This window comes from Mustela nigripes, chromosome 12, assembly GCF_022355385.1.
Source record: "Mustela nigripes isolate SB6536 chromosome 12, MUSNIG.SB6536, whole genome shotgun sequence".
NCBI lineage: Eukaryota > Metazoa > Chordata > Mammalia > Carnivora > Mustelidae > Mustela > Mustela nigripes.
The window spans coordinates 27,108,867-27,124,955 of record NC_081568.1 but is presented as its reverse complement, the minus strand read 5'-3'; the positions used below and the strand labels follow the sequence as shown (position 1 = coordinate 27,124,955).

Here is a 16,089-nt window from a genome sequence, read left to right as displayed (position 1 = left end):
ACATTGGGCTGTGGGAAGCCTGCTTCTCCCTCTCCCACTCCCCCTGCTTGTGTGCCCTCTCTTGCTGTCTCTCTGACCAATAAATAAATTTAAAAATCTTTTAAAAAGTAAAAAATTTAAAAATAGGTAAAATGTTGTTTTGACTCTCATACAGCAATGCGTGATCTGACCTTCAGGAGTCCTCCCGTCCAAAATATAAAATTATAATTTTGCTCTCAGACTAAGAAATATTGGGCTTCTCTTTCTTTCTCTCTCCCTCCCTCTTTCCCTCTCCCCCCTCCCTTCCTCCCTTTCTTCCTTTCCATCTGCTTTATTTTACATAATACTCCTAGGTTAGAATTTGTAGAGTCAATAGTCAGGAGGTACCCATAAAGAAGAAAAGGATAGGAGAAAGTCTGGTAAGAACATGAACACCACCAGCACTTCACTTCCTTTTCATTCAAAAAGAAAAAAAAAAAAAAAAAACTGGGCCCCTGGGTGACTCAGATGGTTAAGCAGCTGCCTTCAGCTCAGGTCATGATCCCAGAGTCTTGGGATTAAGTCCTTCATCGGGCTCCCTGCTCAGCTGGGTACCTGCTTCTCTCTCTGCCTCTGCTTCCCTCTCTCTCTCTCTGTCTCTCACGAATAAATAAATAAAATCTAAAAAAAAAAAAAAAAAACACTGCAGGAAAAAAGGAAGGAAGAGAAAAATAAAGAGAGAGAGAGAAAGGGAGGAAGTGGGGGAGGGAGGGAGGAACATTACCACAGACACTTACTTCTAAAATCGTTATATTTTTTTCTACAGCTAACATGAATTCAAAGACAAGGCTTTCCCCTGAAAGGTAGAAAATTTCAGCCTCCTTCTTCATATTTGATCTAGAAAGGGATCAAAGGGCCGCATTAATAATTTCCTGTACTGGAGAGGAAGGAAGGACCTTGAGCAAGGAGGATGTGGGGCAAATACCCCCAGGTGTGGGCACAAGATGGCAGCCTATGCTCCGTCAGCATAGAGGCGAGACGCTGCATTCGGCCCTGCTGTTGATCTTGTAAGAAACGTGAAGGTGAGGAAAAAAGAAATCTTAAACCCTTAAATCTTGCCTATCTACAGTCCCTCGCCTATGAACGTGTCCTGGAGATCCACAGTCAACACCTCGCTCCCATGTCGACGGCGTATTTCCCGAAGCCTTTGTTGCTTCACCAGGGTCACATGGAATGGCTGTTTGATTATGAGGGAAACAGATACCTGGACTTCTTTTCTGGGATTGTCACTGTCAGTGTCGGTCACTGCCACCCGTGAGTATCCTTAAAATTCCGGCATTTTCACTCCTGGAGAATATATGGAGATCCGGCTAGTGATCACGTTGGTGATTCAGAACTCTGGTTCCGAATTGTCTCTCCTTAGGCATATCTGGTTTCTGACCACCGTGCTCCCTACCTATTTCCTGGGTAACAAAAAAATCTTAACACTGCCCTTTTTGTTTTCTCGGCAATGCAAGATTTATTCATTCTCATGCCATGAGGCGTGTGCCATGTGATTGGAGTGTGGCTGTATGTGTGTACTTGTCCTCACTAGTGACAGCTTTCCAGAAAGAGGCAAAGTACTGAGGGAAAGACAAGTAGTTCTCGTAAACCCATGGGGCGGCTGGGTGTCGGGTGTGGGATGAGGAATCGAGAAATCACTTCTAGCCTTAGGATCTTCCTCACCTCTGACTGATGGATGGATGGATGAGGAAAGAAAGGATGCTAAGAAAGGAGTAATCAGAGCTGGAAATTTACATTAGAAATGCATGGATCCGTTAATCCTGGGATTCTCTGGACCCTCGTCATCAACCCACCCACACAAATACCCTGGGCAGGTTCTTCTATGGTTCTTTTATTTTTGATTCCACTCTCCCAATTTCCTGCCTATTCGCTCTTGCCTTTAATCATCCATCCAACAAAGCTCACTTCAAGTAAGACCATCATACAGCAGCAAGCTGAAATCAACTGAGTAAGTTTGGGTCCTTCTGTCAAAGTAGGAGTGAAGGTCTTCCCCTTCAGCAGCTGTCAGGTGGGAGGAGCAAGATTTACCTCCAGGGTCTAGGCTCACCTCTTCCTCCCACAGCCCTCTCCTTCCTGCTTCTGTCTCTGGGAGGCACTCAACCCATGTGAGGTCCAAAGGAGCTTGTAAAATAAAATTCAGAGGCGGTCTAAAATATGTGATAAGCACACATGAAAGAAGGTAAGAAAAACAAAAGAGAGAAAAATTTTGATTTCATTAATAATGTTAGGTGTTGTCCCTGTTAGTTGACCACTCAATGATGCTCATGACCTTTGTGCTTCTCCTGATCTCGCTCTGACCCTGCAGCTTGCCCTCTGACACCCTGACCCTTTCCCTAGCCTTCTGCTCTTCTCTCTATAACCTCCTCATGCCTTATTATTTCTGCCATAGAATGGGGCCATTCCTGGTCAGTGAGTGACCCTTTCCACAGCCTTCCCCAGCTCTGTCTCTTCACCTTGACCCCTCACCAAGCTACTATCATAACTCCAATAAACCCAGATTGGGCATTAGGATGCCCCACATTTCACACAGCATCCAGGACATCCCCACCCCTCTCCATGATAGTCCACCGTCAGCTGAAGTTCAGCCTTACCGAGGCCAAACCCCTCACACCCTCCACTATACTGTTTCTACTTGCATATTCATTTATTCAAGGCGCACACATGAGCCTCCCAATCTGCAAGGGTCCTCTGCCAGGAGTTGGCAGCCACTGGCTGCATCTCTTGACTCATCCTGGAGTTGCCCCGACGTTACAGGCAAGAATGGTGAGGTCATCTTTGACTTGTCCCTGCCTTTCACTCCCCTGAGCCCACCTGATTCCAAAGTCTAGCTTTCCCTCTGTTGAAATGCCTCTCCCACTGGCCCCCCACTAATTCCCACTAGTTCCCCCACTAATAGCCACAGGTACCCCACTAATTCCCGGCCTCCTAGGAGTTTTCCTCCTCCTACACCTGGAAGACCACCTTGCCCTCCTGGCTGGCCTCACCATTACCAGCCTTCCCTGATCTGTCCTACCTTCATATGGCTCACATGTTTATATCACTGAACAACACTTTTATCAATCACCTCTTCTGTTTGACTTTACTGATACTCTGCAATTTTCTAAAGTGAGTCGTGGAACCCTGATTTCAGGAGAGGTCAGTTGGTAAAGCATCTCATGAAAAAATAAGCTTTAAAAACACTTTAAACTACATCTCTCTCCTAGGAAGAAACATTGGGTATTTGGCTAACAAAGGCACTGGCAAGTCCTACAGTAAAGAAATCTGTCTGATCTGGTATTTCTCAAATTATTCTTTTTTGTTTTTTAATTCTTCATTATTTATTTAGCCCCAAACTTGCATGTGTGTGTATGTGTGAACAACTATTACTAACAAATAGAACTGGTATGTTAACTCTAGCCATTGCTGTCCTTTAGATCAAGTTCAAACATCCTGGCCTGTCTCTTCAAGGTATTCCTAGTCAGGTCCTACATACCCTCAACATGAGCCCTCTGATCCTTGACAGAGTATAGTTTCAGAGTCACAAAATGTGCATCAACATTGACCACTGTTAGGAATCAGATACTTGACTCTCCTTTGAAGAAAGAAATGTGGTCCTTATATACACATGCATGATGGATCTATAACTCTTTAGAAGAGTAAATGAAAAGACACTTAGTCTTACACCTAGTCATCTCTAGTTTCCAAACTGTTCAAAGGATATTTAATAAGGAAACCTAATTAAAAGAGAGTCTGTGTCCTGAAGTAGGAATTTCTCCTCTACAATCCCTGAGAGATTGACATCTGGTCTCCTTTGGAACACCTCCCTTGGTGAAGAACCCACAACCTTTCAAGACCACCCATCCCATTGCCAGACAGCTCTACTGGTTAGAGCTCTTCCCACGTGTGGATGAAACCAGCCTCTTGAAACTATTTGAGAAGTAGCCCCATGTTTGGGTTCAATGGCCAGTGTGTGTGTGTTGGGGGGAACATGGCCACCAGCAGCATGGGGATCTCTGCTCTCCTGTTGCTCCAGGAAGGTGAACGCAGTGGCACAAAAGCAGCTGGGCCGCCTGTGGCACACAAGTTCCCTCTTCTTCCACTCTCCAATCCACGAGTTCGCAGAGAAGCTTTCGGCACTTCTTCCTGAGCCTCTAAAGGTACGATGCTCTTCAAAGGAACAGGAGTCTCATGATCCCAGGGAAGCAGGAATATGAACAGCGAATCTGGTCCATGCTTTGAGCATCTGAAAAAGTGAGCTAATAGCCATATCTGAAAGGGATCAAGAAGACAGGAACTTAAGAATCGCTGGTGAAGCCAGCCAATGTTCACACATCACCTCCCAGCCTCTGCCTGTCCTTGGCCACAGATCTGCAAAAGTCACTTCACAGAAGCCCAGCCCTCCTCCCTGGACACTCTCCTCTGTGTTCCTGGGGGAAGGGGGAAGTTCCTTCTCTTGGCTCCAGGGCCCCTCTACAAAGTCATTTGCATGGCTCATTTTACAGAGTGGAGCCATTTTTTACTAAAATTAAATCCCATTCAGTCCATTCAACCTAGGAGGCACTGAGATAGTTTTGCTAAATGAGATGTTTTTCTGCATCCAAAATGACTGAATAGGTCTCTTTTTAACTGAACTGAGATGTTGAAGTGTTGGCCAAGATTTGCATTTCCAGATTCATTGAACTAATATATGTCGTACCTAGAACAGTACCCAGGGTTGGCTTTTAGGATTACTTTCTGTATTCTCTAGATTCTCTATTTACTATAGAGCTGAAGAAAGCTGGACCAGCTGCAACCTAAGTGCAGGCCAGTCATGCTCATGGAGAAGCAGAAGTAGGGGTACAGGCCCTGAGCCCGGAGGACCCAGGTGCCCTCATTTCTCCCTTTTCTTCTAACCAGGAGGAGCTGCACGTTTTCCTCATTTGCTTGTTTTTTCAATATTCACACACACTGAATAGACAGGCTATGACTATCCCGTGAAGCTGCAGAGTCAAGGGGCCTGCCTTGTCCCAGCCTTCAGAACTCAGGTGGTTGAAGTTCAAAGCTAAGCAATCCAGTCCTCAGACGCACTCACCAACTAACCATTCCATATCCTGCCTCGGGTTTTCCTATCTTGGCATTTTGCAGAACATTGATGAGAGCCAGTGAAACCTTGGAATGCTTCACAATCGGGATGATCCCTTGGCCATTTTTGTATCTCTAGCACTTAGCAGCTTGTTCAGTGAAAAAGCTGTAGAGTTAACATAGTAATCCGGGGATGGAACTGCTTGTCTACAGGGAACTCGCCTTAATAATTAGAGGCTGGGGGGACACACAGTCTTTAGCAATTTCAGATTAATTGGGTAATAAGAAAATAAATGAACGTATGAAGTCACGTGTCTTGTTTCCCTCCAGGTCATTTTCTTGGTGAATAGTGGTTCAGAGGCCAATGATCTAGCCATGCTGATGGCCAGAGCACACTCAAACAGCACAGACATTATTTCCTTCAGGTAATCACGCCCTGAAATATTCAACCTCAATAATATTGACTTACTCCAATACCAAATGGGCATCTTTAAAACATAGCCTGGAGGGGAAGGGGGCTTTCCCAGGAGTATTGTTCTAATTTTATGTGTTAGGGAAGAATCAGTCCAGTGAATTTTATGACTGGATAAACCCATATAAAGTGGCCTGATCCAAGTTAGGAGTCCCTAAGTTAGGGGTCCCTGACTGGGGTAACAAACAGCTTAGAGTACTAGTTATGTCACAGATCTTCCTATAAATTTAAAGAGATAGTCATATGTCAGTTTTTTGTGTTTTTTGTTTTTTTTTTACTTTGAAGGTATGGTATTGACCAGGACAAATGCCGAGTCAACATCCACAGACGCTCCTGGCTTTAACTTTCTTCTCTTTAAGTGCAGAGGATGCATATTTAACCTGTATATTTCTCCTTCTTTGGGTGACTTTTGAAAACTGATAATTTAATAACTTCATTATAAACCCTTGGCAACTCTACTAGCGTTAAAATAATAGAAAATTAAGCATTTTGTTTGCAGTTGTGTCCTCAGGGTAATTTTATATAGCACATTGAAACAGGCTCTTATAATAAGGTTTATGTCAAAGAGCAGCTTATACTCAAAGTAGGTAGAATGAAGAAGTAGTCCTGGTCTGTCACCTGTCTGGCCATAATTTCTGTCTCCATTCAAAAGAAGATGGAATACCACAGCATGTCCAATACTGCATAATCCATATAAAATGCACATGTGGCAACTAAGGAAACATTTGTTAACAAAGAAACACAGCAAGAAAAAAAAAGTGATTGATGTTTTACCCAATAAACATCCCAGAATATACATGTCCAGATAAGTGTTGATCTATTCAAAACAGGCATGTGTTACTGGGGTTCAACACACGTTCATATCTCCTCCTTCAAGATAGATGACCATCCTTTTGAATGGTCTTAATAGTTGTAAATCCTCGTGTCAGAGTGACTTTGATTTGGGGAACCATCAAAACCCCTTTGAAGCCAAGACTGGTGATGAGAATGTTATGGACAAAATATGATAGTCTTGGGTTCAAAAAGAAACAAAATCTGTGATCTTTATACGCCAAATAAAGAGGCTTCTGAGGAATTTGTGCAGCAGCCACATCTCAGGAACTAATACTTGGCTTCTCAAGGTGACTACCTTGAAGATTAATGCTCATTGGCTACCTAATCTCTGGCACGGTGCTGAAAGATGGGTCTCATTACTATATAGGAATCCAGTAGGGCATCGGTTAAGGTCAGAGTTCCTGCAAAGCTTCCTTTCACCATTTCAAATCTCTGACCCCAGGAAAAAAGACAAATAAGTAAATTCTCCTGGCAGAGCTTTAGAAGATTTCTTAGAAATCACTGGAGTTGCATGTCAATGGTGTTCTACTGAATTGAAGAAAAATGAACTTAACCCCATCTTCTCACTGTTTCTTCTCTGTAGAGGAGGCTACCATGGGTGCAGTCCTTACACACTTGGCCTGACCAACGTAGGGCCCTACAAGATGGAGCTCCCCAGTGGGACAGGCTGCCAATCAGTGAGTTCTGGGATTTTTATCTTCTTTCTCAAAAGTCTGCTGGGTAGGTGCTATGATTGATCAGATTGTCCAGGTATTAGGATTCGAAATGAGTATAAAGCCTATCATTAATCAGGGGCTGAATTTGACTTAGTGGAACCAAAGCCCACTTGGAGGAAATGTTTATTGGAAAAACCTTCAGAGTCTGAGTAATAATTCGTGATAGAGATTTTTAAAGTTTGTTTTGCTTTTAAACAAAATCAAATAAACAACCAATAAATGCATTGAAACTAGTTCTCAGAGCCTTGAGTGCCTAGGATTTCCATAGAACCATCAACCCTGTACTCACCGTCTGTCCTCACTTGCTATATATACCCACCTCAGCAGAAGACTCAGATACCTAATTATTCCTATTCTTTCAGATGCCCTTACTCTCCAAACTCTTGAGCAAGTTCCAGGCTGACATTGAAATCAGTTTCCTTTGTAAAGTGCCCACATAACTGATTTCTAAGAAAAAAATTATCTTTTCAAACCAAAATATTAGAGTTTCATCTGAGGTGGCAGAGGAGCAAGGGAGGCATCTCAATATCAAACTAAGAAGCCCTCTTACCCTGATCGGCATCACATTCTCCTTCAAATTGGCTACCTTGTCTTTCCAGTTTGCCAAATTCCTTCTTTTGTCACTTGCAGACAATGTGCCCAGATGTTTTCCGTGGCCCTTGGGGAGGAAGCCACTGTCGAGATTCTCCGGTGCAAACAATTAGGAAATGCAGCTGTGCACCAGGTTCAAGGGGTCAGGGTGGGAGGTGGGTGGTGGAAGGTCAGGAGGGGCAAGGAAACTAGAGAAAGGCTGTACCATTCCTAAGTGAACAGATGGGGGGGGGGACGGAAATGGGAGGAGTCAAAGGAAACAAAACTAGAAACCCACCCCACCCCACCCCCACCCCCATAGAATCAGCATTTCCCATGCCTCCCATGCTGTCTGGTTGTGAGGAAAAGCATCTCACACTATCATAGCTGGGCTAAACAGACAATCACTTGGTGCTTAATTAAAAGGGTTCTTTTAGCTCTATTAGCAACAGCTTTTCTATCAATTTTAAAAGAAAATAAGGCTGGTAGAATTGTTTACCAATTCCCAGTGGGGAAGGGTGGAGGAGAATACTTTTTGCAATCTCTTGAAATGCCAGACAAGAAGCGCACCCCCCGCCCCAGGGATTCAGAGTGCCAGCCAAAATGACAGCATCTGTCAAAGCTTAAGGCCATTCCCAAAGGCTGCTGATATCTCTTGCAAGTTTTAAAGGCGTTCTCAAAAGGAAAGCTGTCACTTACCCATGGCGGTTTTAGTGACATTCTTTACCTATTCTTGTTCTGAGAGGAAGCTTGAAAGCAGACTCTCTTCTTTGCTAATCAACAGGTTTCCCCTGGTGCCTGTCGGCACAGTTCAAGACTTTTCAATAGCTGCTTCTAAGTAGTGCTGAAAGAAAGAGCTAAGTGCTTCTGTGGAAGGTATTTGACGAAATAGTCTGGCTCACGGGGTTGAGAAAAAGAATGCAAATGGAAGTCTTTTTAAAAAATGAGCTTTGAAAGGAAGAAAAATCCCTGTCTCCTTAGAGTTCAGATGGGATAATGGCAAAATGGAGGTTGGAGGAGGAAAGAATGAGCATTGAAACAGGGTGCCGTGGTCCCAGAACTGAAAACTGTAAGAAGACTTAAAGCTCTCTGTGTGTGTGTGTGTGTGTGTGTGTACCCTCCATTTTAAAAATGAAATAAACAAGGCCCACAGTGGGGAGGCTGGGGAGCTAGGACTTCACCCTAAGCCTTCTGACTCCAAACCAGTGCTCCCAGCCTATGGCCATCTTTGTTCACACTAACATTCCAGCAGGATGAACCCAGGCTTGACAATTCCCATTCTGCTGGCCAGACTTAGGAGACACGTGAAGACAGCAGACCAGGAGTTCACTCCCAGCCCCGGCTGGTTCAGCTAGGAGCAAAGGCTCCACCTATTGTATCTTTCTTCTCATTTGGAAGATGGAGATAGCTGCACCTGTATCCGTCCCTCATTACTAGGCTTCATGAGATCAAGGGAAGGGAGCTTTCTGTACAGGGAGGCAGGTAATAGCAATGTCACGTGTACCCATAGAGACAGACCTGTGGATCCAACCTAAATGGCATCAAGAACTACAATTGGTTTCATGTACCTCGTGGACTTCAACCCAACCAGAAAATCATGAGCGTGGAACCTAGCAGCAGAAGTGCTCAAGAGATAGCTCTTGCCTTCCCTCCCCACGCTGGTCCCTCTCCCTTTCCATCCTCTCCACCCCCTCCTTCTTTGAGTCTTTCTGGGCTCCAAGCCAACTTGAAAATGCTAGAACCCCATGGTCATCTCTCTAGTGGCATTTGGAGGCTAAATGATAGTGACAGAATCCATTTCTGCTTCTCTGGACTGTTGTCCTTGGCATATCTCAAGTCAGCTGTTTTCTTAACTCATATCTTCAAGAGACACCACTGATATATATTTAAATGGACTAGGAATACAAAAAGCCTCCTCCAGGACTTTGGGGAGCTGAGAAGTGTTTGGTCCTTGTTGTAAAATGGCAGATTCATAGGTTTGCAGAAGCAAGCCAACGTATAAAATAGTTTGAGTATAGAAGATTCCAGTTCTCAATTCCTCTTAGGGTTTGTTCACTGGGCGCATGCAGGTGCCAATCTTGGTAGATGTTCTTTCATCTCAGGATTATGTCCTCACGGTCCACATGGGCATATGTAGGGTCCATGTTGTGAGCCTGATCTAGTCACTGCTGTGGGAGACTTCATTACCTTCTTCTATCCTTTTGTCAGGATTTTGTCTTTCCAAGTATTCATTCCAGGCCCTGAACTTCAGATGTCACCCATGATAACATTCACCTCCTAAAGTCCACAGCCCCCAGAAACCCCAGACCTTGTACTTATCATGTCATTCTTCCTCACCTTTTGCAAAATGAGTTTCCTTTTCCTTAAGAATTGTTCTTTCTTAGCCTTTCACTCCACTTAACGGTTTCTACCCTAGCAGCTAAAGTAAAAACACTTCCGTCTCTACTCTGTTGCTCGCCTGGTCTCCAGGAGAACATCCACTCTTTACACCCTTGGTGTTGTCATGGTGATGCCACTGCACCCCATCCCTCTCCAGAAGCAGCCTGACCTGGAGTTACAGCAATGAGCTCAAGAAGGAAATGTGAAATGTGAAATGAAATAAGAAGCTGATTACAGCAGGTGACCCCTCTCATCACTGAACTTGTGGGCAGCAGGGGACAAATCATGAAAGGTCTACCACTAGTTTAAGCAAAACCTTTTCTCGGTTTGGTTTTGTCCAAATGTAAGCCATTAGGGTTGATTTTGTTCCACCTTCTGATCTCTCTCTTTATAGCTCAGCTTGCTAAATGTCCAAATTGTATCTTTTGAACATATGTTCCATCCTTTAGAGTCATCTTTGACTGTTTTCTCTTCCTGTCTTACTAAGAATTTAAAAATCCATTCTCTAGAGGCATAGGTTTATTTATCTAGCATATCCTGTTCATCAAACAACTCCAGCAATGACAAAAAATGTGCTTTCTGGGCTTGATTCCCTTTCCTTTACTTCCTTCTTTGCACTTCCAGCCCCCAACTCCAACTAATCAAAGATGTCAGGTACCCTGGTCGAGCCAGCTCTCCCAAATACCACATGTACCTTAAAATATGTTTGGGACCAGGGAGTGTTCTTTCCCATTTTCAAATGAAGAGCTGAGGTATAAAATATAATTTGTGCCTCCGTGTTGATGATGATGACGGAAGTCTTCTGTCCCTTTTCTCTAGACGTCAGGAGATAAGACAACCTCCCCGCATCTCAGCAAGTGCTGGGATGGCAGGTGGTGGCTCTTCTCCCAGATTGCTTTCACTGTCACTGGGGCTGGGGCTCTTCTGCTGTCCATGGATATGGGCTGTGTGGTGCTGTTTATAATCAAATTAGAGACATAGATAAAATTTCTGAAGTTTCAGTAGTGTATGGATGCAGTCTCTCTGGGAAAGGCTTCCTGCCCCTGCCACCATGGGTGAACATTATCGGACTCCAGTACTTTCCTCTGTAGACCAGATTCTAATTGTTCTATAAACATATTTGCTAACTCTAAAGACCAAAACACTCTATATCTTTAAAATGGTACATCAGATTAAGGGGCAATAAAAGGTAAATAGAGTCATTTTCAAATAGATGAAATCCACATTCCAATTACATTTGAATTAAATCTACCCAGTTGAGAGGATAGGCATCCTTGTGTGAAATAGCTCTGTATTCCAGACTCAGTGATACTTTGGGGCATTTCTTCCCCGGATGGAAGTGACTGAAGTGGTTTGTGTATGTTTTTATGGCTCTCCTACTCTCTCTGCTCAAACTAAAGTGCAAGCTGTTGCAAAAGAAAGTTCCCCCTTCAGAATGCTATGCCTTCATTTCCTGTTTACTGTATTCTAAGGTTTCTAATCAATCTACTCATCCTCTTTTCTTTTTTTTCTGTTTCCCCCCATTCTACTGAATGCCATTCTCACATCTTCAAATGCTATGTTTTGTGTGTTTGTTTGTTGGTGGTTCTTGTTTTTTGCAGACTGCTGCCAAGCGAAAGACCAGTATATTGAACAGTTCAAAGATACTCTGAACACTTCTGTGGCCAAATCAATTGCTGGATTTTTTGCAGAGCCAATTCAAGTGGGTATATTGACCTTAGACATTAATTGGGCTGACTTTTAAGTTATCAGAGAGTTTTAACTCAGACATTAGAGAATTTGAAAATAGTTAAGTGACCATTGCTGTGTCCCTCTCCAAATTCAGTTCATTCTCTTGGTCTCCTTGAAAAAAAGAAGGCTCCTGATTCCTCTACTGACCTTCAAACACTCCTGCATTCCTGGGTTGAACAGATTAAATGAAACTACTGAATTCCTAAAATTCTGAAGAAATGGAAACCCCAGCAAATTTTAGTTGCTTAATACCCACACTGCCAGGGGGAGTATCTCTTCAATATTACCAAATCCCCTTAATCCACTTTGTATCTACTCTCAGAAATAAGCATTTGCTTCATTTTCCCCAAAGGCATGGCATAGGGTAATGGTCCCTCTCTTCACCCACAGTTGGAGCAGTTCTAAAGACCACTGTAAAAATTTCTAGTATTACTAATACTACTGATGATAATGATCTAGCTTCTTTTTTTTTCCCCCCTTAATAGTTTCAAAGGACTATGCTGTTCTTAGAGGACACCCTCGTTTGATCTTTTGCAGGGGGTAAATGGAGTCGTCCAGTATCCAAAGGGGTTTCTACAGGAAGCCTTCGAGTTGGTGCGGGAGCGGGGAGGCGTGTGCATCGCAGATGAGGTGAGCTGTGGACCGACTATGGGTAGGGAGGCAGGGCAGGAAAGGCACAGGGAGAAACTTCTTCATACCTCCCTCCGAAATCCAAGACAAAAGCATCTCCAGGGTGGGAATTCCAGGGTGAGGGTATGAATTAATAAAGCCTTTGCTAGTTGACTGGTTGGTTAGTGGCTTATTTGGTCCATTTAACAAGCACAACAGAACTTAAATATCCAAATTGGAGTCTATCAAATGAGTGGCTAGTGGGCACTTTCTACATTCTCATGTGGGGACTGTGTCAGGGGTAGCTCAAAAACCACACAGGAAATTTAATCTCATAACCAAGTTTTCATCCTAATTTTGCCTAAATAGTATTAACCAGCCTGGCAGCATTCATCTTACCTTAATTAAAAAAAAAAAAAAAAAAAACTTGTTTGGAAAAGATATTAAAAGAAAAAAAATGCATGGGGCACCTGGGTGGCTCAGTTGATTAAGCATCTGACCCTTGATGTCGACTCAGGTCACCATCTTAGCCTCGTAAGATCAAGCCCCAGCTTGGGTTCTGCACTGGGCATGGAGCCTGCTTAAGATTCTCTCTGGCTCTCTCTGCCCCTCCCCCCACAAAAGAAAAAAAAAATGCAGCCTCTAAGAAAGGAGAAGGCCACCGTTCCAGATCTTTAAAAACTAGTTCCAAAAAAATTCTAAAATAGCTGACGTTAAGGTATCACTGGAGGAAAAGCATATAGTAGCACCATGAGAACACTTCAAAGAGAACAAAATTCACCAAATCTGCAAGCATTAGCTTATGTCTTTTTTAAAGGTAACAATTTCATCATAATCACACTCATATTAGGGTATATCAAAGACAGTAGTCTTTTGTCTGCCGAGAATAGCAACAGAGGTCAAAGGACCAGAGGATAGTCCCCAGGACCACAGAGAGCCCCTGGATCATTGCTGGGTGTCCAGTCATGATTCTACAAACAAGCACTTCCACCCACCAAGAACAGGTGGGCTCTTGTGACTATGTTTCCCACCTGTTTCAGTCCTGCTGTGTTCCACCTGAACATTTTTGCTCAACTAAACATTCCTTATGGCAGTCTTTTGGGCTGTCCCCTCTGCAAATTTTTTTGGTAATTTCCTCATGTGCAGCCAGGTTTTTGATAACCCCAGGTGGCCGGGATGGCCCCCCAGAGTGCTGCACACATACACACAGCCAACCCATCCCACCCCCTTCCCCGACCTGCCACTGGGAGTTTAGGGAATGCAAACCAATCATAGTCCTGAAGAAAGTTAACTGCTATTAAAAAAAAAAGAAGAAGAAGAAGAAGAAGATTTACAATTTGCTACATCAGCGAGAGAATCCATTTTAACCTTTAGAATCAGCACTTAGTGACGCTGCCACAGTTGGACTAACAATGAGAGAAAGTAGATTGAATTTTTAAAATATATGACTTTCAGAATTTTCTTTCTTTTTTTTAAAGATTTTATTTATTTATTTATTTATTTATTTGACAGACAGAGATCACAAGTAGTCAGAGAGGCAGGCAGGGAGAGAGAGGAGGAAGCCCTGCAGAGAGCCCAACGTGGGGCTCGATCCCAAGACCCCGAGAACATGACCCGAGCCGAAGGCAGAGGCTTTAACCCACTGAGCCACCCAGGCGCCCCGACTTTCAGAATTTTCTAAGATGGGTGTTTTTATCACTGTTTTTTTAAAGATTTATTTATTAATTTGAGAGAGAGTGAGTGAGGGCTTGAGTGTGGGGGAGGGGCTGAGGGAGAGAGAGAATCTCAAGTAGACTCCCTGTTGAGAATGGAGCTCCACACGGGCTCAAACCTAGGACCCCAAGATCACAAACCCAGCCGAAAGCAAGAGTCAGCAGGCCAACTGACTGAGCCAGCTGGTGCCCCGGTTTTATCAGGCAGCAGCCGTACCAGCCCCAATCCCCTCCCTATAACTGCAGTTTCTCCCCTGCTGCCTTACCCACTGGAGATCCTTATTAAGGATTGTTACTCAGAATGTTCCTTTCATGTGCATTACTTATCTGACCCTCACAGCAGCCCTGTGATGTATTGCTATTACTATTTCTGCTTAACAGAGTTAACATAGGTTCAGAGGACTTCAGAAATATCTCCAAAATCCCACAAAGCTAGTAAATGGGTTCTGGTAACTGAAAGCTCAAACACAGATTAAGTGTTGTGTCCGTGATCCTACAAAGATGGCGATGCCGATGACTGGCAGCGACGATACAGAAGAGGAAGAGGAGGAGAGGGAAGTGGTCACAGTCAGAAAAGCCATGATTTCTTAAAAGGTTTCCAATGACTTGGCATTGATTTCCGTCAGGTGCAGACAGGATTTGGAAGACTGGGCTCTCACTTCTGGGGCTTCCAAACCCATGGCATCCTGCCAGACATTGTCACCATGGCTAAAGGGATTGGGAACGGCTTTCCCATGGCAGCAGTTGTGACAACCCCAGGTAGGGCCAACAGGGAAGCTGCATTTTCTTCTGGGTCTCTCCCATCAGCAATGGTAGAAAACAGGTGTTTCAGAACTTGTGTGTGTTGAAGACAGTGGTAGGAACTCTACATGCATTTCTGAAGCAACAATAAAGAGAGAGAGAGTCTGCCAGACAGTGGAAGAGATGGAAGAAAGCCAGTCCTTTTTGCTCTTGCTGTAAGCAAGATTAATGCTTCCACGCCCACAATGCAAGGCAGGGTTCTCACACTCCAACAAGGTATAGGAAATTGTGCCACAAAAACAAAACCCACACAAGAGACCCCTTTTAACCAACCTGAAGATAACTGTGAAATTTCCAAGGGAATCATGTTTTGAGGGAGACTCTTCCTTGGGCTTGCTATTCCCCTATGTTATAAACTCAGGGTCCAGAGTGCACAGTTTTCTCTATTTCTGTCTCATCAACAAAACAGCCAAATATAATGCATCTCATTTAGTCAGAATATTCTATAAAATGAACATAAGAATAAACCCTATTTTCAGTTTTAGTGAGGTTTTACAGAAAATTATTTTTATGAACCGTTCATCATTAAAAGTCTTTAAACCATTTTCCTCTTCCCACCAGTAGGAAGCACACTTTAGATATACTAACGGGTAATTAAGTGTTCTGATATTTCAGTGTTTTTATTGAATGAATAAAGCTCCTTCTGCTCTCCACACAACAGGCCAATAATTTGAGAGGCGAGATTGGGGGCACAAAAACCAGCAAACTGAGGAGATGGCAGATTATCATCCTAAGGAATGTCTCCCCTGGGCAGGAAGTCTAAATTCCTTGTTTGTTAGCAAAAGGAGGAAGCATGAAGGGGTTGGAGAGAAAGGTGACCCACGTCTGTAGACATCTGAGAAAGGTCTTGTAACTTCTTTGTCCTTGGTCAGTTGCTCTTTATCTACAGGTATCTGGTGGTGTCGTGTAAATCTTTTTTTTTTTTTAAGATTTTTATTTATTTATTTGAAAGAGAGAGAGAGAGAACACAGAGTAAGAAGTAGAAGCAGACTCCCCTCTCAGCAGAGAGCCTGATACTGGGCTCCATCCCAGGACCCTGAGATCATGACCTGAGCCAAAGGCAGAGGCTTAGCCCACTGAGCCACCCATGTGTCCCTCGTTCCTGTAAATCTTAAGCATAACATTGGCATTTCTGTTTGTACTTCCTTATCTCCTCAAGTGACACAGGTTTCAGGTAAAACAAACAAACAAAAAACAGTTTATG

General features: G+C 43.6%; 1 protein-coding gene across 1 annotated transcript in view; it reads left to right on the top strand.

Annotated features, from left to right (window-relative positions):
- Positions 1 to 16,089, top strand: part of AGXT2 (alanine--glyoxylate aminotransferase 2) — a 34,836-nt gene that overhangs the window by 6,873 nt on the left and 11,874 nt on the right. Inside the window, exons 3-10 of the mRNA XM_059416992.1 lie at positions 1,088 to 1,272; positions 4,034 to 4,157; positions 5,392 to 5,486; positions 6,951 to 7,044; positions 7,714 to 7,807; positions 11,634 to 11,734; positions 12,301 to 12,393; positions 14,711 to 14,843. Coding sequence (XP_059272975.1) covers positions 1,088 to 1,272; positions 4,034 to 4,157; positions 5,392 to 5,486; positions 6,951 to 7,044; positions 7,714 to 7,807; positions 11,634 to 11,734; positions 12,301 to 12,393; positions 14,711 to 14,843 — 919 coding nt within the window. The remainder of the gene's footprint in view (positions 1 to 1,087; positions 1,273 to 4,033; positions 4,158 to 5,391; positions 5,487 to 6,950; positions 7,045 to 7,713; positions 7,808 to 11,633; positions 11,735 to 12,300; positions 12,394 to 14,710; positions 14,844 to 16,089) is intronic.